The sequence below is a fragment of the Schistocerca serialis genome, chromosome 9 (genome assembly GCF_023864345.2).
Source record: "Schistocerca serialis cubense isolate TAMUIC-IGC-003099 chromosome 9, iqSchSeri2.2, whole genome shotgun sequence".
Lineage (NCBI taxonomy): Eukaryota > Metazoa > Arthropoda > Insecta > Orthoptera > Acrididae > Schistocerca > Schistocerca serialis.
Genome location: NC_064646.1, coordinates 275,635,282 through 275,660,959, shown reverse-complemented (window position 1 = coordinate 275,660,959; position 25,678 = coordinate 275,635,282). Strand labels below are relative to the sequence as shown.

Sequence of the window (25,678 nt, the reverse complement as noted above, 5' to 3'; positions counted from 1 at the left end):
TATTTTCTTTGATAATTTTCTGTCTTTCTTTTGATTTGACCATATGACTTTTTTAGGTATCAGTGCAAACACATCATTAACTAGGTTTTCAAGTCTCTGGAACAGCAATTTAATGTTTCATTAGGTACCATTTCTTCAATTTTCTGTCCACAGTCAATCTCAGACTGTGCAGTGCTGAGTGCAACAAGTTTTCCCTTTGTAACAACTCTTCTGTGGAACTCATAATTTGATTGCCGTATATTTCACTGCTGATTGCTCATAGCCTTTGTGTGTAGTTCCATAATTAGTGCACTGTAATCTGCTAACTTTGCATAGCTACACTTAATTTGTAAATTCCTGCTATCTATGTTTGTGATAATAGTTTCAGTTAGGGATCAACAGTTGTTGGAAGTAGCTCATAAGTGTTTACTAAATTCAAGGAACTCTCCCTTTTGTCCTTCTGTCCTCTACATGTACACTAAAATCATCTCAGAATGCTACTGTTGGCATAAGAAGTGTCAGGTTACATAAACAATATTCTGTTTGTGCGATAATGTTTTCAAAATTTCTATGTGCCAAATGGTATACAGAAATAATAATTATATTTAGTCTAAAAACTGTAAAGCAGTCTGTTCAAAACATAAATCTGAGCAGAAATTTTTGAAATTTAGTTGATTGCTCATTAGTATATCTGCAAGGTATCCTTTTTTAGTTATACAAATGCATTAACTAATTAATTTGAGTTTACTGTTTACAGGCTGTTGGTTTTAACATCAAGAAATATCCTAATGTTGATGCATGGTTCAAACGAGCAAAGACAGCAGTGAAGTCATATGAAGAAAATTATCGTCAACACGTTATGGTATTTAAGAATCAATATGATGATGCCACTGGCAAGAAGTAGCTTGGTGGAAATTGTTCATCGAATCACTAACATATCATCTACAATCATTCAGCTTTTGCATCATATTTTTCATTTTATTTAAATATCACTGTTACATAGCTAACATTCTTACTGAAAGCAAATATATTGAGAAACAGCTGCAATGTGTGTTTCATTTATGTAATTAACTGTCTTATTAAACAATACATTATTTTGCAATGTAAATGCAATTAGATGTAAATAAATGTATAGTGTATATACATCCTACTGAGATACAGTAGTTAAATGTTACTTACAATACGAGCCTGAAAGAAAGCAAAGTGGGTGGATACAACAGCAACAGATCAATTTTGATGTATTGGATGTGTAGGTTAATTTATAAAATGGTGATGGCAGACAGAGAAGGGAGGAAGAGAACTCTGAATCAAGAGAGCAACCACATACAAACATGGGGATGGGATATTAATTATGAGACAGATTTTATAAAAATATTTTCTTCTCTACTCATCTCTTTGAATGATTCACTTCTACAAATTCTTCCCACAGTGTAACTATCCTTTAGTTCGAAAAGTTACCTGTTGTGCCAAAGGCATACATTTCCTATCTATTTGTTACAATTGAAGTGTTGCAAACAGAAAAAAGTGATTGTAAAGCCATGTAAAGAACATTTTCATCAAGATTTTATCTGAAATCTTGTGAAGCACCATTTCATCTTGGAATTAGATACTATACAAACTGCAAAGGAAGGAGAAGTGTTTGGATGTTGGGTGCCTTTGCACTAACAGGAGTACCTGAACAGTATGCTAATAAATTAATGCTTGTTGTCAGATGTTATTGTGTGGAATGTTCTCCCAAGTGTAAAGATAACTGAAATTGCCTGAATTGTAGTACATCTTGGCACTGTTATTATAATCAGCAGTCTCATTGCACCCTTGAACAGGTTGCAAAGGGTACTCAGGTTTAGGACAGGGTATTTTGTGAATGCATAGCAGGTCCACAACATCCATTCAGTGTCAGTGTCAGTACCTCACCCACACACATTGTGATGAGTTAGTGCCTAAATGTGTGACATTCCACTGTGCCTTTGATGGAGCAACTGAACAATACATGGCCAAAGATGTATCCAATGCATTATTGGGGCTAGTTTATGGTCAGTGATTGGAAATTTGTCTGTGACAAATATGTGGCCTCATTCATGTTGAATTCATCATCTGGACACATTGGTAACTAGCACTGGCATACTGATAGATGAGTCTTTAGTAAATATCATAATGGTAATTGGTGAGGCATAAGGTGACTGTTGTAAGTGCTGCCCAGTCTTTCCAACTGAATGACATGTTTAGCAGTTTCTGGTCAGTAGAAAATGGGCACTGTAAAGATATATGCAGGGTATTTCCTGACTCAATAAACTACAGCTAAGACTTTTTTCTCTATCTGGAGTAGTTTACCTGAGCCCCTTATAGCAACTTAGGTAACAATTTAACTGCTGGCATTTTAATATGTCAAGACTGTACCAGTATCACAGATTTCAGTCACTGCTTTAGACGCAGAAAAGATGTCTGACAGGCTGCTGACTAACAACATTTGACACCTTTCTTCCACAGATAGTTAATTGGATGCACAATGTCAGCTTCATTGAGGATGAATTTTGTGTAGTAATTGAATCTGCCTGGAAATTATTCCAATTCTTTGACAGTTTTGAGAGGTGGTAGACCATCTACAGTATCTATATGTACCAGCATAGACTAGTGAGCTTCTTTGCTTAATATATTGCCTATATACAGCACTTTTGCCTCAAGGAAACTACATTTATCTAATCTAGATGTCAGGCTGGAGTCATTCAAAAAGGACAAATATATGTGGTTGACATTATTGAGGATACGCAGCTTCTGGTACATTATGAGACCTTCTAAAACTAAAACCCTTGGACAGGTAGAGGATGAACTCCATAACATATTGTGTGCAGCAAAGTCTCCCAGTATGATGAATGATTGGGGGAGTTGTATTATCTTTGAGAGCTTTGTAATCCTGTGTCTCTTATAGCGGTAAGTAAAGAGCCCCATGATTTTCAACAGTAACTGCTTAGAGGTCAGTAACTATCAGTTTATTAGAGGAGTGATATGTGTTACTCACAAACACAACCACCCCCCCTCCCCCTCTTTGGCCCTTTCACCAGTAAGGCCATTACTGCAGTGGGGGGAAATCCCTTTAGCAAGGCATGTCAGTGAGCTAAAAATTGTTTCTTGGAAACACAAGCTTAGCTAGGAGTTTCAGTCCCTCTACATGGGACCTGAATCATTTCTGTTCCACTGCAGTATGGGAGCCATCATAGTGGAGAGCTTTTTCTTTGTCTTTCACTTTATCCTTCCACTGTGTTTGGGAACCTAAACCAGATGGTGGGTTGAATGAAGAGCTCAGTGGTCCAAGAGACAAACTTCATATTCCACAGCACCTGTTCAGTTGTCAGACAAAATTGGAATTGAGAAATTTGGTACCTGTGGGTTCAGTCTTTTAGATGTACTGCTTTTTGCACCATTCATAACTTTCAAAGATGGGATGGATATTTAACTATTGTACATATGATGATTATTCAGTCTTTGTTCGTTCCTTAGGAGTGGTTTGCAGTACACTGTTTGTGACCTTTGGCATTTGCTTCAAGGAAGTAATTTGCTTTGTGCCTCATCAAGTACATTTGCGGTTACATGTTTGTTTTCTTCTCCATCACTGGTCTCAGTCTGTCAGCTTGCTAACTTCCTGTGTCAGCATTTGATGTTGTAAAGATATGTGTCTGGTGTGCCTTTTAAGTCTTTTCTGCTTCACTACATGGTGCTCATTTGGTCACACTAATTTCCTGAGTTGTCTTCTCCTCCAAGTAAATAGAAAAATCTCACCTCCAGACTGGGTGACTCCCCAAAATTTATAGATGATAGTGGAAATTTATGTGTACTGCCAAATTCGTGGGTGGCTTCACCACAATTTGTCTGACCCTTCCATGCTAGTGCAACATGTTCAAAATCCTGACATTTAAAACACTTTAAAAGTTTGGTACATATGGATTTTAAACTACATAAAGCTCATCATTACATATTTAGGAAGAACAGACATATTAAAAGTCAAATATACTTTTGTAGCCTATCTCCCATGTTATTCAATCTGTGCATTGAGCAAACATTACAAGACATCAGGGGGAAATCTGGAATAAGAATTTTTTTCAGTGAGAAGAAATAAAAACTTTGAGATTTTCCAATGACATTGTAGTACTGTCAGAGATGGTAAAAGGGTTGGAAAATCAATAGAACAAACAGACTGCTTAGTGGAACTGGAGAGGAATTCCATCTTAGATGGGAACCCATTCTGTAGTTTTTGCTTTCACCCAGACTTGTTTCAACACTTTATTGCTATCTCCTATGGGTTTATTGTTCATTTTCTTTCTGCAAAACTTTTGTTACATGTTAACCTCTAAAGAAACTTGTATAAAATATTTACATTTGTAACATGAGTGACTATTGTCAAATATTTTACATTAATCTTTATACAGTACACAGCTGAGATATGTATCGGTGAGTTGAGTCATTCTATGGTGTTCATTTATGGTATGTCTAAAGGTTCTATTCTTATACTAAATTTCAAAATGAAGTGAATCTATATATATTTTTTACACACTTCACGAAAAGCTACTGGTTGTTCATACTGGTAGCTTTAGATCCACTACACAATTTACTGCTTGTCATCTGCAAACAGCAAAATATTTTGTTTATTTTCTGTTTTTATGCATTTAAAACTGAGAATTGCTATATATCAGATTCTTTAGCATGTTACTTACATTTTTTTGATGTTGTGGTGTGTTTTCCTGTATTTGTGCCAAAGTAATATGCTTATTTCTTTTGCTGCTGTCATTATATATGCTTTTGTTCACCAAGCATAGAGTTTCTGCCACCATTACATGTTGTTATGGTTATGGTTGTGTGGTGTCCATTTGTCTTGCAGCATGTTTGTTTGCAGATGACAAGCTGTAAATTGTGCAGCCGATCTAAAATTACCAGCATAAACAAACGACAGTTTCATGTGTGGTGTGTAAAGAAATGCATACACCTACTTGATTTCAAAATTTGCTATAAAACTAGAACATTTAGTCTTGTTGTAAAATAACAGTATAGAATGCCTTGGCTGATTTATATATGTCTCAACTCAGTACTGTATGTGCACTACTTTAAAATACTTGATAATAAGAGCTCATTTTACAAATGTAAATATTTTGTATCAGAAGTTTCTTTAAAGGTTAACACGAAACACCAATTTTTCAGAAAGGAAATAAACAAATAAACCCACTGAAGATAGCACAAATAATGGTGAAACATATATGAGTGAAGGAAAAACTATAAAATTATTGTGTCTTGCATAAAATGAAATTTCCCTCCAATTTATATTAACATGCACAGTAATAAAAAGAACTTCAACATTCACAGGATGTTTAGATTGGGTATCATTTTTAAAACAGATAATAGGATGAATATCAAGAAAAGTGAAACAAGGATATTGGATATAGACAAAATAAATCAGGCATTTTAATTCTATAGCTATAAGGAAATTAGGTTAGAGAAGAGACACTAAAAGTAGTAGATGAGATTTAGTATTTGAACAGCAAAATAACTGATGGTAGCAGATGTACAGTACATAAAATACACAGACTTGCAACAACAATAAATTCTTTTCTGAAAAAGAGAAGCATGTCAACATTGTTGGGGCTGGTAGGCGAACCTCGTCAGTGAGGGAAGAAACAACTGTAAGAAGGTCCTTTTCCTCAATGTGTACTGATAGTGATGATGGTGACTGGAATCAAGCAGCAGACCACTAGTAAGACATCCCTCAAAGAATTAGATTTTTATTCATGTTAGGTACGGTGGTGTTGTCACGAAAGGAGTGAAGGCCATTGGTCAGCTTTTCTGGAGGTCAAGCGATAAGGGTTCGAGCATAGTAAGACAAACATTTGTGAGGTGACGGCTTGGCTCCTGCTCCATTTTTTTTTTCTTTTCTTGTCTTTTATCACTGATCATATTTTTATATGACATTTGAGAGATAATACAATTTTGAAAAACCACCTGTATTTGCAAGAAGTTTTAGTGAATTTCATGTTATTTGACTACTTACTAATTTTAATTAAATTTAATTATTAGGACAAACATGTTCATAACTATTGACAAGTAAATGAAGAAACACATAGATTTTCCTGAAAATGTATGCCTGTTGTGGTTAGCTTTAATGCTGCCTGATCTCTTATGACTTTGAATTCCCTACTGTACAGATAACAACAGTAATAGGTAATACCATATATGACACTCAACATATCTTTCTCTGTGGTTGAGTAATTCTGTTTAGCTTTATTCAGCTGCCTTGATGCATATGCTATTGGATTTTCCTTGCCATTTATGTCCTGACTCAGAATACATTCAATTATCTGTTACCTGCATCACAGGATAGGTTAAATTTGTTTCCATAAATTGGAAATGTTAATACCAGGCTAGTTGTTAGCATCTCTTTCAATTTCTTGAATGCAGTTTGGCATTTGGTTGTCCATTAGAATTTCAGACCTTTTTTAACAAGGAAATTAACAGTTTAAAGATTTCAGAAAATCCCATGACAAGTTTTCTATAATAATTACATAGACCTAAAATGATTTGAGTTGTTTCATTATTTGCAGACATAAGAGATGATGGACAGCCCATATTAATCTTATGTCAGTCTTCACACTGTCTTGGCTAATCGCTTGACCTACATGGTTTAACTTTGTGGACATGAAATGACACTCTTCTACATATAACTTAAATATGCCAAACAAAATCTCTTAAAAACTTCTTCCAGCCATTGTGTGTGTTCCTCTAAACCTTTAAAAAACATAATAATATTATCTAAATAGATCATACACTGACAAGGCTTTAATCACCTTAGCACTCCGTCTGATAATCTTTGAAAGATAGCTGGTGTATCCTTAAGTCCAAACATCTGTCAACACTGATAGTGACCCCATAGGCTGGTATACACAGTCTTCACCCAGTCTTCTGGAACAACTTTCAACTGTCGATATTCACTTTTTAAATTCATCATGGAGAAGTATTTAAATTGACCTAGGTTGTCCAATGTTTCCATTATATTCAATGTAGGATATGCACCTGACACTTTTCTTGCATTCAGTTGTTGGTAATTGCAACAAAACCTATATTTCTTCACCCCTGTCATCATAAGATTTCTTTGGCATGATAACAATGGCTGCTCCCCATGTACTATCACTCTCCTCTAGAATGCCATCGTTCAACTGTGGATTGAGAATTCCTCTATTACTAGTTGCAAGTGCCATGATAATTTGTATCTGGCTAATATTGTAGTTTATATCAGGCAAGAGTCTACAAAAAATGTTAAGAAAATTCAGTATCAATTTTGTAAACTATTTCTTAGTTAAATAAAACTGGAAGATAACTTAATACTGTCGTCAGCAGAAGAGAATTCACACATCTAAAAGATCATGTAGTCACATTTGTCATACAAGTCTATATAAGGCCTTAAAAATAATGAAGGTTATTCAGAAAGTAAGGAAAAATTGGTAACGAAATGGAAAATACAGTGAAAATCTGATAAAGCTTAGCACAGATGCATTGGACACTGTGTCTAGTATGCCCATCGATTGCTTCATGTCACTCTTTTCCATTCTGAGCTCACAGTGAGAACATAAATATGGCTATAAATTAGTGTCTCCTGCCATGTATGAGGGCCTGGCGAAAGATTTCACCTGAAGCTATGCCATCCACATAACATAACTGTCATGCAGTTCATTCTATATGACAATTCTCGGCCATACTCTGTAGGGGCAATGAAGATGCTCCTGCAGCGTTTTTGATGGGAAGTGTTTGATCACCCACAATACTGTCATAAGCAGTAGAGGACTCACACATCTAAAAGATCATGTAGTCATATTTTTCATACAAGTCTATATAAGGCCTTAAAAATACGAAGGTTATTCAGAAAGTAAGGAACAATCTGATGAAGCTTTCCACAGATTGGCTACCCCTGAGGTGCATATCTGCTTTAATGAACCACTGGCTATGAAGACAATATTTTGACACAGACAATGAGCTGCAGTCCAGAGTAGAAAATTGTCAAAAAGCGCTGGTGACTATCTTCTATAATGAGGGAATTGAAAAGCTGGTACAATGCTACAACAGATGTCTAAGTCTGAGTGGCGACTGTGTAGAGAAGTAGCTGGAAAGTGTAGCTAACCATTGCAAATAAAACAGTTTTGATTTTCGCTGTGGTTTCCATTTTGTGACCTATTGTTCCTTACTTTCCAAATAGCCCTCGTACTTAATGAGCGAAGTCTTATTTGTTGACTTAGCTTATGAAGTAACTGAGTTTGTGAAACATCCAAAGCATTATAGCTAACCACATTTTCCCTACAATTCACTGTTGAAACAAACAGAATCAGTATTAATATATTGATCAGCTTGTTTGCCAAACAAGTTATTACAAGTTATGATGCTAAAATGGCAAGTATAAAAAATGAACTGTATGTGTGTGTGTGTGTGTGTGTGTGTGTGTGTGTGTGTGTGTGTGTGTGTGTGCATAGCTTAAAGTTATATGAGGACTTAAAGTTGATATGGTAAATAATCAGCCAGGTAAGTATTTTAACTGTGTCCAAACCTTGGGTTTAAGAGCTAAAAATATTTTGTACAGCCAAGAGAAGACTACATATAATATCAAGAAACAGTGGTGGTCAAGAGTTCACGTACATTACAAAATTTCTAAGAAAACAAAAGTCATCTCCAAAGATAAAAAATGCTCAGCACACAGTACAAAATGACATCTAAGATAAATCCAGGAAATGAATTTGCTTTAGAGGTAAAAAAAGGCTAATTATATTTAAGTTGAGTGTGTTGTCTTATGTGATGAAGCAGAGTAATTGGAATTTAGTGAAATGGAGAGTCATCATCAGATGTAGAAGTAACTTCAGATGTGCCCCAGGGAAGTGTGTTGTGACCCTTGCTGTTCATGTTGTATATTAATGACCTTGCAGACAATATTAATAGTAAAAATCATGCTTTTTGCAAATGATGCAGTTATCTGTAATCAAGTACTATCTGAAAGCAGCTGCATAAATATTTTGATAAGATTTCAGTGTGGCGCAGAGATTGGCAACTTGTCTAAATGTTCAGAAATCTAAAATTTTGCACCTCACAACATGAAAAAAATGTAGCATCCTATGACTAAAATATCGACAAGACACTGTTGGAATCAGCCAACTCATACTAATACCTGGGTACAACACTTTGTAAGGATATGAAATGGAATGAGCACATAGGTTCAGTCATGAAAAAAGTAGGTGGTAGACTTTAATTTATTGGTAGAAAACTGGGGAAGTGCAATCAGTCTACAAAAGAGATTACTTATAAATCACTGGTGCAGCTGATTCTGGAATCCATACCAGATAGGACTAACAGGGGTACTGAATGTATACAGAGAAGGGCAGCATGAATGATAGATTTATTTAATCTGTGGGACAGTGTCACAGAGATACTGAAGGAACTGAACTGGAGGACTCTCGAAGACAGGCATAAACTACACTGAGAAAGTCTATTAACAAAGTTTCAAGAACCATCTTTAAATGATTACTCTAGGCCTATACTACAATCCCCTATGTGTTGCTCACACAGGGACCATGAGGATAAGATTAGAATAATTACTACACATGCAGAGGCATTCAGACAAGCATTCCTCCCATGCTCCATACAGGAATGGTAGAATGAATTTTACCGTCCAACAGTGGTTTTCAGAGGATAGATGCAGATGTAGATGTAGAAATGATGGTTGCAAGAATCTTCATTTCTTTTACTTTAGTTCTCTCGGCTCAAAGAGTTACATACATACTATTCATTCAGTCCTTTTGTTTAAGAATATTCACCTTCTGATACCAGAGGGCACACAATCAGACGTTTAGTTTGCAATGTAACATAAGCAACACTGCACATTAACTGAAATTTCACCTGAAATTTTGTAAATTCGATGAAACTCCTTCAAGATAGTTGCCTATATTCACCCCAAAAATACTGCAAGCAACAGAAAACTCTTACCTAGTTTTTTTTTCTGAAACCTACAGAGCTGCACAGTCAGTGTGCAATGCAGTAGTGTCAGTGTCATTCTCAGTAACTTCAGGTTCAGTTCTCAAAGAAGAACTTAGTGTGTTATCATTACTGCTGTCTAGAAGCATCATGGTTCATTTCCATTTTCTTGTGTTAATTCTTTGTAGATCATGATTTTAGCAGTGTAGCTTTGCACTGCATACAGTGCAACAGCCCTGCAGTCTGATCTCTACTTATAACAGTCTCCTTGTAGTTTCTCTGAATGACTCCATAGTTCAGTGATCAACTTGTCTGGCTGTATGCAGGGGATCTGGATTCAATTCCTGGTACTGTCAGGGATTTGTCCTTGGTGGGAGGAATAGAACAGGGTACACTCAGCCCCATGATGCCATTTGAGAAGCTACTTTACTGAAAGTAGTGGCTTGAGGTCAAGAAAGCCAACAACAGCCAAGAGAGCAGTGTGGTAACCCTGGGCCCCTCAGTACTCAATCCAAATGATGGTGCTTGCAGAAGGTGACACGGCAGTTGGTTGGCCCCAATTGGCCCATCTGGACCACAAAGTAGAGCTTTTGTAGTTTCTCTGTTACTCTCTAATTGCTTTGATTAGCACAAAATCACATGTAATCACATGGTTCTCAACAGTGAGGAATGGATAGATACTGTACTTTTGATGTGCTAACACAAGGATAGTAGTCCACTGTTTGGAAACAACTAAAAGCAGGGATGATCAAGATCAACATGTTCAAGATACCCGTGAGTTACAGTGGCAAAAGCTATGGCACCTTCAGCATTACTGGAAATGTTGGACTATGCTAACTTCACAAATATCTGGGTGGAAAGCAAATGAGGGTACTGGCAGCACTAATGTCCCATATTCCTTAGCAAAAGATATAAGGCATAAATGTTGTATGGTATTGTTGGCTGAGAAAACCCACAGCTGCTCACTGACAGAAGCACATCAGATTGAGCACAAAATTCTTTGTCTGTAGGGCCTGTGGGTGAATTTCATGTAAAGTTTGGACAAGCACTGAGGATCTATAATTTTAGTTGGCTAAAGGAGCACTTCCGAAAAATATTTGACTGGTTGAAGAGGAAGGACAGTGGACACTTGTCTGCTAAGAGGCCCCACCTCAGATGATAAGGGGAGGGGGGGGGGGCCTCTGTTGGTAGCTATTGAATACACTCGGTGCAACCAACTGGACATAGTACCTCATGTTGACACACATGACCCCTGCAACCTGCATTCAAGGACAATTCTTGATACCTTTATACCACTGGCTTAATAAGTCAAGGCAGCTAGCATTGCATACAGATGGAAGCACCACCTTCAAATTGCAGTATCATACTCAGACTTTATTGTGGTCCAGTGGCTTTGAGCCTAATGTAGGGTTTACATCAGAATCTCAGATAGTTCTGTGACAATCTAAAATCATGTGGAGAATTGTAAGGCCCTCTTTACTAGATAAGGAACTGATTATTCAGATACAAAAGTGTGTGTTGTCTACACATGGTTGCTTTTTTGGTCTAGAGGAATCTCCAGCTGCCACAGTACTGCCCCGTGCCTGTTGCCATAGCCTGGCCTAGCCTGCTGATGAAAAGTCCAACACTGTGTGTGTAGCAGTCAACATGTCAATGATGAACTTTTGTAATCAAAGAAAGGTGTAGGTGAGCCAAATTACATGCAAATGGAAAGGTTTCTCCTTACAGATCAGAAAGAGAAAATTTTGCATTACTTAACTGCAAGAGCATCTGTGGTAAGGTATTATAAATACTCCTATTTATTGACAGTAATAATAACCATATAGATTAGGAATAGAAAGCTGACAGAAACCAGAAATAAATAATAGTGAAATCTTAAACTCTAATTGAAAAATGTATTGCAAAGCCATGCTGTACACCAAAGGTATGTATTTTTTGATGTAGGAAACTTAATAGTATGTGGGGAAGTTATTACAAACTTTGAATGCAAATAATGTGAGGATAAACATTGCATATGGGTTTTTGTAGACATATGTCTCAGCAGCTACAGTGGCAGAATGATTCAGAGAAACCTGAAGAATATTGCAGGTAAACTTCCCAATCATGCTATACTAATAGGAGGAGGTTTCCACTTGCCAGCTACACATTCATGTTATTAAATAGAGGCTAGGGAGAAATATTTGCATGAGATTGTACAGAACATCTTTTCTTAAACTTACCTCAAACAGCTAGAGAACTGACTCATGAGAGTAGATGCATCAAATGGGTAGCAGGATAGACCCCTGGCCAGAGGCAAAGGCAAAGAGGTGGTGCAAAAACTGACCAGGAGAAAGAGATGGTTTAAAAATCAACCAGGAGAGGTACAGGAGTTCTATTCTCATGTTTCTATATTCTGTCTATAAGAACAACCCTTTCCCTGGACTATGTAAATGCATTCTGTTGTCACAATGTCATTTTGTCTAAGTAGCATCCTAAGGAAACTTCTGCTTCTGAACAGAGATCTATTGCTAATGTGGTTTGTGTGGCAGCAGTGCTCTCAGTTCAGGCAGCTGCCATCTACACAGTTCACTAACATTCAACAATAAAATATAAAATTCTTGCTGCTACTTTGCTACGGTATTGTAGGATCTCTGAGATTAGATAGCAGATTCTGAATCACATATCCTATTTGACCAAAATCTTTTGATTTTTACTGGTTTCTGCTGACTGAGAAGTGGAGCAAAACATGACAATGGAGGAAACAAGCAAAAAGGCTGGAGAGGCTATGTAATTTACTTGTCTTTTGTAACATCCCCTGCTTACACTACTGATGAAATCAGCATATTAATTGCTGTTGCTCCAAAATTATTATTAAACTTTGTGCAATGTTAGTCTCTTCAAGCAGCCAGTAAAATAATACTAACTTGTATATCCAGTTGTTGAGAGAATTAGTTGTTTGTATCTGTTTGTTGCAATAAAATAGGTCTGAAGCCATTCCTGTTGAATTTTGCCACCACTCTACTTGTCACTTGTGACTGGATAATTTTTAAATAAAAACTTATACATCTCAAATAAGTTCACTTGCTCATTTCATAAAATTTTAAGCACATTTCTGTGAAACAAAGATTACACAGATGCAACCTGATATTCACTGCCCTATATTGACTTGTACTCTTCTGCAAATACTGGTACTGGTTGGCAGATGCATGCTCAGAAGTATAAAAATATTTTAACACTGTGAATAAGTACATGCTTTATTGACAAAAACATTTAAATTTTCTTATAATTACAAATAGTAATAAAAAATTAAAATTTCCATAATAAGATCTAGTAAGTTTGCATTTCTTCAAACCAAAACTCACATTGTGTGTATCACTAACAATTAAAATAATAGAATGTTAGTGAGATCTAATAAGTTTGCATTTCATCAATTCTTACATTGTTTTTCTAATAACTAAAATTATAAATTCTTAATTAGGGATATAATTATTTAAGCTTTCATTTTTCTAACATTTGTATCTGAAATTCCAATCATACGAGGTATGACTGGAACGTTTTAAGAATGGGCTTGTAACTTTACAATGGTGGTACTTACATGCTACTGTGATGCAACTCCTTCAAAATAGTCCCCTTCTGACTAAACACACTGACTCCAATGGTGTTTCCACCTTTGGAAACATTCCTGGAAATTTTTTTCCTGAAGTGTGTTAAGGACACTCTCTGTATTTGCCTGGATGTCTTCAATCGAGTCAAATCACTTCCCTTTCAGTGAAAATTTCGGTTTAGGAAACAGGTAGAAGTCCACAGGGGCCAAATTAGTGGAATATGGCGGTTGCAGAAGCACAGGAATTTTGAATTTGGTCAAAAATTCAACGATGGAGAAGGCATGATGAGCCAGAGCATTGTCATGGTGTAGCACCCAACTCCTGTCTTTCCACAATGTAGGCTTTCCGCACCTTTTCGTGCAAACACTCAAGGACACATCTGTAGTATTGCTGGTTAATTGTCTGTCCTCCAGGGGTAAATTCATGATGCACAATACCAGTGAATAAAAAAAAATCACCAACATTGTCTTCACTGTCGACTGACTTTGTCGTGCTTTTTTTGGTCATGGTGAAGCTAGAGTCTTCCACTGCGAAGACTGCACTTTGGTTACAGGATCATATCCATATGCCCATGATTCATCATCTGTAATTACCCTATTTAACAAATCTGCATTGTTTTTAGTATGATTAATCAGTTCTTGGCACACTTCAGGTCGGTATTGTCTCTAGTCACTTGACAACACTTTTGGAACGAATTTTGTGGATGCTTGATGCATGTTCAGATCTTCAGTTAAAATTGACCGAACTCCATAGAAACTTAAATTAAATTCATCAGCCAACTCCCTAATTGTAAGTCTATGATCATAGTGCACTAAGTGGCGAACTTTTACAACATTTTTATTCGTTTTTGAGGTGGAAGGACGACCAGACTGTGGTTCATCTTCAAATGATTCACAGCCATTTTTAAATCTGTTGTAATAGACAAAAACATTTGATGGGGTCTTACAATTATCTCCAAAATCTGTTTTTAATAGTTTGTAAGTTTCAGAAGCTGACTTCCCAGTTTTAAAACAAAATTTCACACAAACTCGTTGCTCTATTTTTATGTCCATTTTCATGCAGACACTATCTGGCAACAAGCCCTAACAGACCCGCACCTTAACAGCTGCCACAGTGAACTGAATAAAGGAAATACAGTTTCCTGTAAGAGGGCATTTCAAGGACAAGGCAATGACTCACTCCCCACCCTCCGTGTACCTGTCCGCCAAACCTGTAAGCAGTAGCAGATTCATTTTTAAAACTTTCCAATCACACCTTGTATACTGTCATTTCATGTTTTTTGTTCAACTTCAAATTATAAAAAAGATTAAGCATACAACATGTATTTATATGACAAACAATCAATGTGGCATATATCCCGTCATAGGCCAGCCACTTCAACTTCTGGCACAATACCAGTGAACAGTATCCAGTCTGCTCAAGAGCCTCCAGTGCTCCTCACCCTAAGACAGTGCACAAGACAAACAATTCAAACACACATTCATTTTCATCCATAAGAAAGAAGTTCCTACGCATCCAATAGTGAGTAACATTGACTCTCCAAACTATAAGCGTTACACACTTGGCGCTGTTATAAAGGCCTCTTATGGAAATATGTAATAATCACTTGCAGAACTCTGAGAATTCATTGGCAAGCTAAAATCATTGAAACTGAACAGTTCTGATCTATTAGTCAGCTGTGATGTGATGTTTTTGTTCACAAAGATTCTTCTTTTAGAATCATTATCACAGATATCACAGAAGTACTGATAAAGGTATTTAGGCTTTGTTTAGACATGTAATGACCTCAACATACTTTTTATTTAATAATGAATTTTTGAACAGAATGGTGGTATCACCATGCATAGTCCCTTATTCCTTTGGTGGCTGATTTATTTAGGGAAGAAACTGAGGAAAAGGCTATTTAAAGCCCTCAATATTTTGGACAAATTTGATGGCACATTTGTAGTGTGGCCCCATGGTGAAGACACATTACAAGAATTTTTAAAACATCTGAATTCTATCCATGCACAAATCCAGTTTACAATGGAAATTAAAAAGGAGGGATGCCTTCCATTTTTGAATGTTTTCCTTCAGTACAAAGATGATGGCACCTTGGGACATAAGTGTATTGGAATGTGATGCATACAGATTTATATTTACATGCAAATAGCTGCCACCATCCTCTGCAGACAATGAGTGTTCTCAGAACTTTAGTTCACAATGCACACATTGTTCTGATGAGAACAGTCTGCAGGACAAACTCCTATACTTAAAGAGAGTGTTTTGAAGCCAAAGGAGATTTGCCATAGCAGACACACAAGGCACTATGAATGAAACCAAAGGTGGCCATAAGCAATGTACTGAAAGATTTAAAGACATGGCTTTCCTGCCATATGTGGGAAGCTTATCATCAAAATCGGATGAATCTTCAGCAAGTACTAAGTAAATGTGATTTTTCATCCTCCACCAAAGACAGTGCACTATTGGTTTTCACTAAAAATGATTTGATGCTCTGGAAGGATGGACTTTACAAGAATCCATGTGAATGTGGGTAACGGCCTTGTTGCAGTGGATAATCCAGTTCCTGTCAGATCACCGAAGTTAAGTGCTGTTGGGCATGGCCAGCACTTGTATGGGTGACCATCCGGGCCACCATGTGATGATGTTGCAATTTTTTGGGGAGCACTCAGCCTCATGATGCCAATTGAGGAGCTACTCGACCGAATAGTAGTTTCTCCGATCAAAGAAAAGTATCGTAACGACTGGGAGAGCCCTTCCTATCTGCATCCTCAGCCAAGGATGACACAGCGGCTGGATGGTCCCGATGGGCCACTTGTGGCCTAAAGATGGAATGCATGCATGTCAATGTGGCCTCTCATATGTTGGACAGGCAGTTCATACAGTCCATAAAAGACGTACAGAACACCACAGGTAGACCCAGCTTGCCAGCACCATCATTCTCCTGTCACCTCCTCCAGCTGCATCCAATGCTCTTCCCACAGCATCGTGGCTTCATTAAAATGATGCAGCCATGGCCAGCCTTCCTCACAAGGATGGCACAGCATATCATATTCTCATCACTGCAACCACACTCCTGCATTTTTGTTCTCATTTCAGGCATCTTACCAATATCCTCTGTAGCCACACCTGGTTCCTCTACAACCACAACCACTTCATAACTCTGGAACCCAGATTTCAGGAAAAGGGTTACAGCCATGAAGAGGACCCCACACACTTTGCCATCCACCACATTGATGAGGGCAGGCAACGCTTTCTTGTGGATGCCTATCAACACTGCTCCTCATTCCTCATCATTGGGTTGGCAGTCCTTTCACCCCCCCCTCCCCCTCCACCTCCCCCCATGGTGGAGGGGACGTAAGATCTGTGGCTAATTTCAAGATGGCATCACCAGCTTTTCCTTAAGCAGGAAGGAATGCCATATATCCAGCTACAGCTGGCCACTTCTGTTAGTGGCCCATCTGTAATGGTCTCATTGTCGATGGGACATAAAACACGAATCTCCTCCTCCTCTGTTACTGGCACAACCCTTGTGATCAGCATGTAGTCTGCTCCAGAGCCTCAGGTGATTCTGCACTAGAGATAGGACAAATGCTGAGCAACACAATTACACAGCATGTTTGGCACCACACAGGCCACAAAAATAAGCACAGCTATTAACACATTAACCACTCAAGACATCACCAGAGGTGCCAACCTCAGTGACAATCAGTGTGCACACCGGTAATAATGGCTTTGCAATTACTGCACTATGTTACACCTGCGGGGCACATGCTCGTCAAATGCTGCACACACATCCTTCCACCTGCTGCCTGTTTAAGACACTACTTACAACAAGCAGGCAGCATAAGCTCAGGCTCATACTCCACACTTTGTGCCAGCTGTGAGCAGTAGCCCATCCATGAGAGCATCTCTGGTTGCACCCAGCAGCCTGCTCTTCCAGAGTTCACACTAGGCATGTCATGCTAACTTGCCAGGTATCACCATTGGAGCCTTTCCCTCCTTTGACAATGGCCTTCACCATTCTTGGCATCTCAGTGGGCATCCATCAAAAATACACAGAACAATCTGCACTAATCAGTTAGCTATCACCCTCAAAGGCTTTGCCTCCTGTGACGCTGGCCTTCCCCCTATTTGGTGTTTCTACAACTGGTATTCTTCTATGTGAACCTGTATCCATCACCTACTGTCACGACATATGTCATGGCAGACTACTGTCTTTATCTACATCATGACTTCATCATGATCCTCATCACAACAGACTCTTGCTTTACCACATTCATACTAGATCAGGAGGATCCAATTCAGTTGTATCTATCTGAATCTACATTATGCTGAACCTAGTCCTTTTTGTGCTGTGTTCATAAAATGCCACTTATAAGCTACTTGGAAATAAAAATGTGTTCATTAACATTTACATGTGTTACAAAGAGTTTATCATTTAGTTTATAAATCAAATGTGTTGTGTCCCATTATTCATTCATCTTGATCTATTACATTACACCCTCCACCCAGTACTTTTGCTGCTCCCAACTTTCAGATGCTTAGATCTACCGTGAAAATAAATAATTCACCAATAAGCCATGAGTTGTTAGTTATTGTGCTTATAAAGAGCTATATACTGCTCATCTATGTTGAATCCTTGTATACACAGATGTAGGCTCAACGGTCTTTGTCTGCATTGCTCAAGCATATGGTGTTGTAAGACCACTGACAAAGTAGGTCTTAATTATGTGTGTTAAGTTTTTTGTTGTTATTGTAGTGTGAAGGAAACTTAGAAACATGTTAAAGCATTGAAAATCTGAAAATACTTTGCTAATGAGTTTGCTAAATGTTTAACATATGTCATTCTTGTACACAGTCAGAGTGGTAAAGTGTCAAAATTGTAGACAGGAGGACTATCATGATATAGACTTATCCTATTAAATAACATATATATTTAACTTACAATATTTCAGTCAACAGTAAAAAGATCAGATGAGTAGTTTTGTAAGCAAATGAAGTTTGGCAGCATAGTTGAATAAGCATTTTTCCCCTAACAATTTTTAAAAATATTAATCAAAGGAACCTTTTCCACATTTCTTGTTGATGTTTAACAGTGTTTTTTGGGTCATTCATATTTTTAATATTTCAGGTAACATTATTTGGAACAGTTATGTTATGTTATTTTAACCGGGGACCTAGAAATGATGGAGAGACTCCATCCCTGCCACAGCCGCAGTGGTCCGCAACCCCACGATGGCTACGGCAGTCCACTTCACCCCTCCGCCGCCCCACGTCGAACCTAGAGTTATTGTATGGTTCAGCCCCCGGTGGACCCCCAGGGAACGTCTCACACCAGACAAGTGTAACCCCTATGTTTGTTATGGTAGCGTATGAGTATGTGAAGAACTTGTTTTCACAGCAATTGATGACATATTGTAGCTGAGGCAGAATGAGGGGAACCAGTCCACATTTGCCAAGGCAGATGGAAAACTGCCTAAAAACCATCCACAGACTTGCCAGCTCACCGGGCCTCGACACAAATCTGCCAGGCAGATTTGTGCCGGGGACTGGCGCTCCTTCCCGCCTGGAAGGCCATGCGTTAGACTGCACGGCCAACTGGGCGGGCTATTTGGACCGGTATATGAATAAAAATATCTTTTTGAATATTCACAACTTTCGTTTCCTAGCTCAAATGATGTTTCGGACATAAGCAGATGAGAAAGTAATTTCAGATTATTATCTGAAAGAAGTGCCTTCTTTAATGATACTGATAATGTAAAAAGATGTACTTTGATAAGTGTATACAGCATGAGCAAAATAGCATCAACCTGTTGAGGATACTGACTAACAGTAAGTGTACCCAGAACTATGTGTCATGAAATCTTAAAACTATTTCACCAGTCATCATGGAACTAATTTGATTTCCTCTCACCACTAGCTCAAGTACTGTATATGCTTTTGTGTACTTTGCATAAACTAATGAAATGTGGTAAATAGTCTTCACGGGTTCGCTACTGGATCATGTTGTGCAAATTCCACAATATTTCCTTGGAGCAACTGCCCGACATCTTCAGGTGGTTCAACCTTGCTGGTGGCTAGGTACAACTGACGTCAGTCATACCTAGCCACCAGCAAGGTTGAACCACCTGAAGATGTCGGGCAGTTGCTCCAAGGAAATATTGTGGAATTTGCACAACGTGATCCAGTGGCAAACATGTGAAGACTATTTACACCACATCTGCCAGGAAATCTTGAAGAGTCACATAATGAAATGTGCTTACTTTTCAGATACAACAGTAGTCCACCTTCAAAAACATATTGTGTGAATCAATCTCAGCACTTGAGATACAATAAGTTTTGTGTACTTTCTGTCAAACTTAATTTTTGCAGTAAAGACAAATCTTCAAACTCACTAAATCAGTTATATAAACAATGGCAATTTTAGAATCTTGTCTCACATTTGACAAATTTCTGCTGGACACCCATGGCTCTACCACACACTTTACATTCTGTAAGGCGAGAAGCAGTATCCTATTGATACTGCTGATAATGAGGTCTTCAGAGATGGAGCACAAGCGCAGATTGGGAGGGGAAATTGACTGGGTCTTTCAAACAAGCCAGTTTCACCATCACAGCACTATACACTTTCTATTTACTTTTAAAGACTTGCTTAATGTTATATACAGACCATATGACAAACACAGTAATAGAAAATGAAAGATAATCTGGAGCAACAGGTCCATTATAATGAAGTTTTAATAATGTATTATCCTGGTTGTAAATACATAGTACATAAGGGATTACTGGAAAGTAACTTCTATGAGACCATAAATAAAATATTCCGGAACAGTTAAAGCAAATTTATTAGAAAAGTCTTAAAACTACACTTTTCTACTACTTCTCTACAGAATCACTACTCAGATCCTTCTATTTCTTTTTACCCTTCTAGTGGGCAGGATAAGGTATTTAGGAACAATTTGCTTCCATTTTACTCTATCTTGATACACTTGTTGTCTTGATATTGTTTCCCAGTTTCCTTCTCTAGTATTCAGATGTTTCTTAACCTGATCCAGCCAACTTTTTCTGGGTCACCCTATTGGTCTTTTCCCTTGCACATTTCTATCTAGGTATTTTTTGGCAGGTGGTTATCCTTCATCCTCTTCACATGTCCTAACCACTTGAACCATGCAGTTCTCAGTCTCTCACTGAAAGAGGTCTTCGTTCCTAATTTTGTCTCTCCTAATCTTCTGCAAGGCTGATCACAGAAATTGCATTTCACATACTTGTAAATTGCTCAAATCTGTCTTGCTAACTTTGCAGCATGCTCAAGTTGTATGGCATAATTGGCAGGAGGTATGTTTCAAACATTTTCTCTTGCAGAAACTCCCTTGTCCCCCACAAGGTTCCCCAGTTAATGAAAAAATTAGATACCTTTCTTACTTTGTTTTATACCTCTAATACACCATTTCCATTCATTGATATTCTGTCTCACAGGTAATTGAAAGCTTCCACCCATATAATTTTCTCTCCATCCAAAATCAGGCTGCCTGGGCATATGTCCACTGCATAATCATTGCTAGATGCTTGCTCTTGCTTTCTGTCAGCTGCTACTCTTTAAACTTGGAGTTCCATTCATATCATCTTCACTGTACTGGTACCTCTAGTCCTGTTTCTCCCCAAATAGCTACATCATCAGCAAAGTGTAAAACACCAACAACACCATTTCCTATCTCCTCAATTTCCTTTATAATCACATCCATAAGAGGATTAAAGTAATGGGAAAGTACATTAGCCTGTTGCACTCCTCTCTCTGACCTGAACCAGTTTGCTCTGTCAGTACCCACTTGCACACAACTTTTTTGCCTTCATATAGCAGTTTCATCTCCCTTGTTAGGAAGTTGGAACCATTAGTTTTTCTAAACACTCCCAGATTTAACACCTTAACACACTGTCATATACTTCTTCCAAATCCAGGGCTCTTTACTCTTTTCCCAATACTTTTCCATTAACTGTCTCAGTACAAATATGAGGTCTGTTGTTCCTGTAGTTCTGAATCCATGTTGTTCCTCTTCAAATTGGTTTTCTAACAACAAAATTAATCTTTTTTCGATCATTTTTTCCACTATCTTAAGACAGTGTCATAACAGGGTGATTCCTCTGTAATTAAAACACTTTTCCTACTTCCTTTCGTGAACAGTGGTTTTACAAGCCCCTGTTCCAGTCATTTGAGACTTTGTTTCCTTCCAAATGACTCCCACTGTTAGAGGTAGTTACTGTATTCCTTGGATGCCTGCTACCTTGATCATGTTTTTTACTTTTCACATCTAGCTCCGCAGGACCAAATTGAGGAGTAAATCTCCAAGGGCATGGAAAGTGTCAGCACATGAAAATACAACATAAGAGTAACAACAGATCTAATAAAATGTTTATGAACTTAAAAAAACAATCCATAAGTTTATGTAAACACAATGAACAATCTAACACAGGAATCAGCTTAATTTTTCACAGAACTCCTTGATAGAATAGAAGGAGTGACACACAAGGAAACTCTTCAGTTTCAATTTGAAAGTTAATGGATTACTGCTACTATTTTTGAATTCTTGTGGTAGTTTACTGATTATGGATGCAGCGGTATACTGCACGGTTTTCTGCACAAGAATCAAGGAAGTGCGATCCAAATGCAAATTGGATTTCTGCCTCATATTAACTGAGTGAAACCTGCTAATTCATGGGAATAAGGTGATATTGTTAACAAGAAATGATAGTAAAGAATGTATATATTGAGAGGCCACTGTCAGATTACCTAGATTAATGAACAGGTGTCAACAAGAAGTTCATGAACTTACACCACTTACAGGATGAACTGTCTGTTTCTGAGCCAAAAATATCCTCTGAGAATGGGAAGAGTTATGCCAAAATATAATACCATATGTCACAAGTGAATGAAAATGAAGAACACTTTTTTGTTGAACTATCACTTATTTCAGACAACATTCGAATAGCAAAAATGGCAGAATTAAGTCTCTGAACAAGATCCTGAATGTGGGCTTTCCACGACAGTTTACTATATACCTGAACACCTAGAAATCTGAACTATTCAATTTCACTAATAATATGCCCATTCTGTAAAATTAAAATATCAGGTTATGTTGAGTTGAGTGTAAAAACTAAGTTTTATTGTGATTTAGTTGAGTTTATTTTCTACAAGCCATGAACTTGTCATGAACTACACTATTTGAAACCAAGCCAATCTTGCACACAACATCCTTTACTACTAAGCTAGTGTTATCAGCAAATAGAAATATTTTAGAACCATCTGAAATACTAGAGGGCATATCATTTGTATAAATAAGGAACAGAAGTGACCCCAGCAATGATCCCTACGGCAACCCCTCCCCCTCCCCCCTTTAACCGTACCCCACTCAAACCTCACATTATAGCCATTATGTGGAGAATGATGTTTTTCTGTCTGTTATTAAAGTAAGAGGTGAACCAATTGTGAGCTATTCCCCGTATTCCACATGGATCAAATTCTGGAGCAATATTTTGTGATCAGCACAACCAAACACCTTAGTTAAATCAAAACAGGATGCCTAGCATTTGAAACCTTTTGTTTAATCCATCCAATACTTCACAGAGAAAAGAGAATATAGGATTTCTTCTAAAACTGAATTGTACATTTGATAGCAAATTATGTTAAATAAAATTATTAATTATTCTCATGTACACAGCCTTTTCAATAACTTTGTCAAACACTGATGGCATAAAAATAGGTCTAAAATTGTCTGTATTATCTCTTTCCCCATTTTTATAAGATGACTTTACTACTGAGTACTTTAATCGTTCAGGAGACTGACCATTCTTAAAGGAAACATTACAAATATGGCTAAATACTGAGCTAACATGTGCAGCACAGTACTTTAATATTCTGCTAGGCACTCCATCATAACCATGAGGGTCCTTAGTCTTCAGTGATTTAATTATTGACTCAATCTCCCCCTTGTCTGAATCACAGACATTTTAGACATCAATCTCAGAAAGACATTTGCCAAGGGAGTTATATGATTCCCTGTAGAAACTAAATTTTTATTTAATTCACCAGCAATGCTTAGAAAATGATCGTTAAATGCTGTACATATATCTGATTTATCAGTAAAAGAAATATTTTTACCATGAACTGACTTTATATCATCGACCTTGTGCTGCGTACCAGACACTCCCTTTATCCTGTGAATTTACTATTTTCTTTGCATGCCACATACTCTTTGCCTTCCTAATAACATTTCTCAGCACCTTACAGTACTGTTTGTAATGGGCCACTGTAACTTAATTGTGACTACTTCTAACAGTTTGATAAAATTCCCACTTTGTTCTACATGATATCCTTATCCCACGAGTCAGCCACATGGGCTGCCTTTTACTGCTAGTACACTGTTTAAAATGTTCTAATGAAAAGCAACTCTCAAAGAGCATGAGAAATGTGTTAAGGAAAGCATTATATTTGTTATCTACGAGGGTCATTCAATAAGTAAAGAGGTGAATAACCATTTATTTTTACAAAACAATACTTTTTCTACATTTCAACATAATCCCCTTGAACATTTATACACTCATTCCAATGGGCTACAAGCTTTCTTATTCTGGGTGCAAATAACTCTTTATCTTGATGTTTGAACCAATTTCCCACAAACTTTTTCATGTCCTCGTTGTCCTGGAATTTCCTCCCATGTAATGCCTCCTTCAGTGCACCGAACAAGTGGAAATCACTAGGCGCTAAATCAGGACTGTAAGTAGGATGAGGCAGTACTTCTTAGCCTACTTTGTCGACGGTTTCATGGGTTAGTTGAGCAATATGAGGATGTGCGTTGTCTTGCTGGGGAGTCACACCTCTCTCTCATGGATGCCTTCAACTTGTTTAAAAGCTCTCAGAGATAATCACAACAAACTGGTCCTTCAGCCTCCCCAAACCCTGTCAACATGACTTTTCCTGCTGAGGCTTGGGATTTGAATTTTTTTTAACTGTATATAAAATTTGTTTGAGTACAAAAACCTTTAGTGTTAAAATCTGTGCATCATGGTCTGAAAGACCATAAACCCTTTTCTAACAAAATGCCCATCTAGTAATGAACAAAGAATACATATGTTGTCTATGTGTGTGCTAGTGTTTCCCTGCACCCTGGTTCATCTGTGTTTCCACTCCATGCTTTGTCTTTTTGGTTCTGGCTCATAATAGTGAACCAAAGTTTCATAACAAGTTAAAATTTTGTTGAGGAAGTTCTCACATTCTCTTTCCCTTGGCTCTGTGCACACTCTCAACCCAGTTTCCTTGTGTAGATGTGTCAACTTCTTTGGGACTCATCTTGCACGTGTTTTACAGTACTTCAGCTTGTTAGAAATAATGTTACGAACTGAACCAGTACTAACTTGAACCTTATCAACTATTATTTCCACAGTCACATGGCAGTCAGCATAAATAATGTCATCAATTTGACTTTCAAGTGAGGGAGTTGAAACTGCAACTGGTCGGCCGGAACAGTGTTTGTCAGTCACTGAGTCGTGACCATTTTTGAACTGCTCTACCCACTTGTAAAAATTTGCACAACTCATACAACCTTCACCATAAACTTTAGACATTCTACAGTATACAGTCACTGGTTTATCACACTTAGTGAGTAAAAAACAAATAGCTGAACAGTTTTGAACTAATGTGAACGTTTCAAGCGGACTTGTCGTCTTGAAATGTATTTTTGAGGTTATTAACGTAACAATGTTGATACATCAGCTGATCAGGGCTTAGCACAGTGATGCCAACTTAAAGCAATAGAGGTACAAAACTTGCCCTACTAACAGTTTTTTCCCCAGACCAATTTGTCTTTTTAATTATTGAATGATCCACGTATGTTATTGGCACTGTAAATGTCCTGTTGCTCTTCTTCCTTAATGAGGTTTAAAACACTCTCTATTGCCATTGGATTAACGTTTCTATATAGTCTGTAACTGTATATAACATTTGTTTGAGTACAAAAATCTTTAGTATTAACATCTGTGAATCGTGGTCTGAAAGGCCATACACCCTTTTCTAACAAAATGCCCATCTAATAATGAAAAATGAATAAATATGTTGTCTATGTTGTGCTACTGTT

The 25,678-nt window shown here is 37.5% G+C and overlaps 2 protein-coding genes across 2 annotated transcripts in view; both read left to right on the top strand.

Annotated features, from left to right (window-relative positions):
- The window catches only part of LOC126419537 (glutathione S-transferase 1-1-like), a 45,586-nt gene extending 44,703 nt beyond the window's left edge, over positions 1–883 (top strand). Inside the window, exon 4 of the mRNA XM_050086727.1 lies at positions 737–883. Coding sequence (XP_049942684.1) covers positions 737–883 — 147 coding nt within the window. The remainder of the gene's footprint in view (positions 1–736) is intronic.
- The window catches only part of LOC126418931 (calcium uptake protein 1 homolog, mitochondrial), a 538,349-nt gene that overhangs the window by 266,785 nt on the left and 245,886 nt on the right, over positions 1–25,678 (top strand). The window lies entirely within an intron of this gene.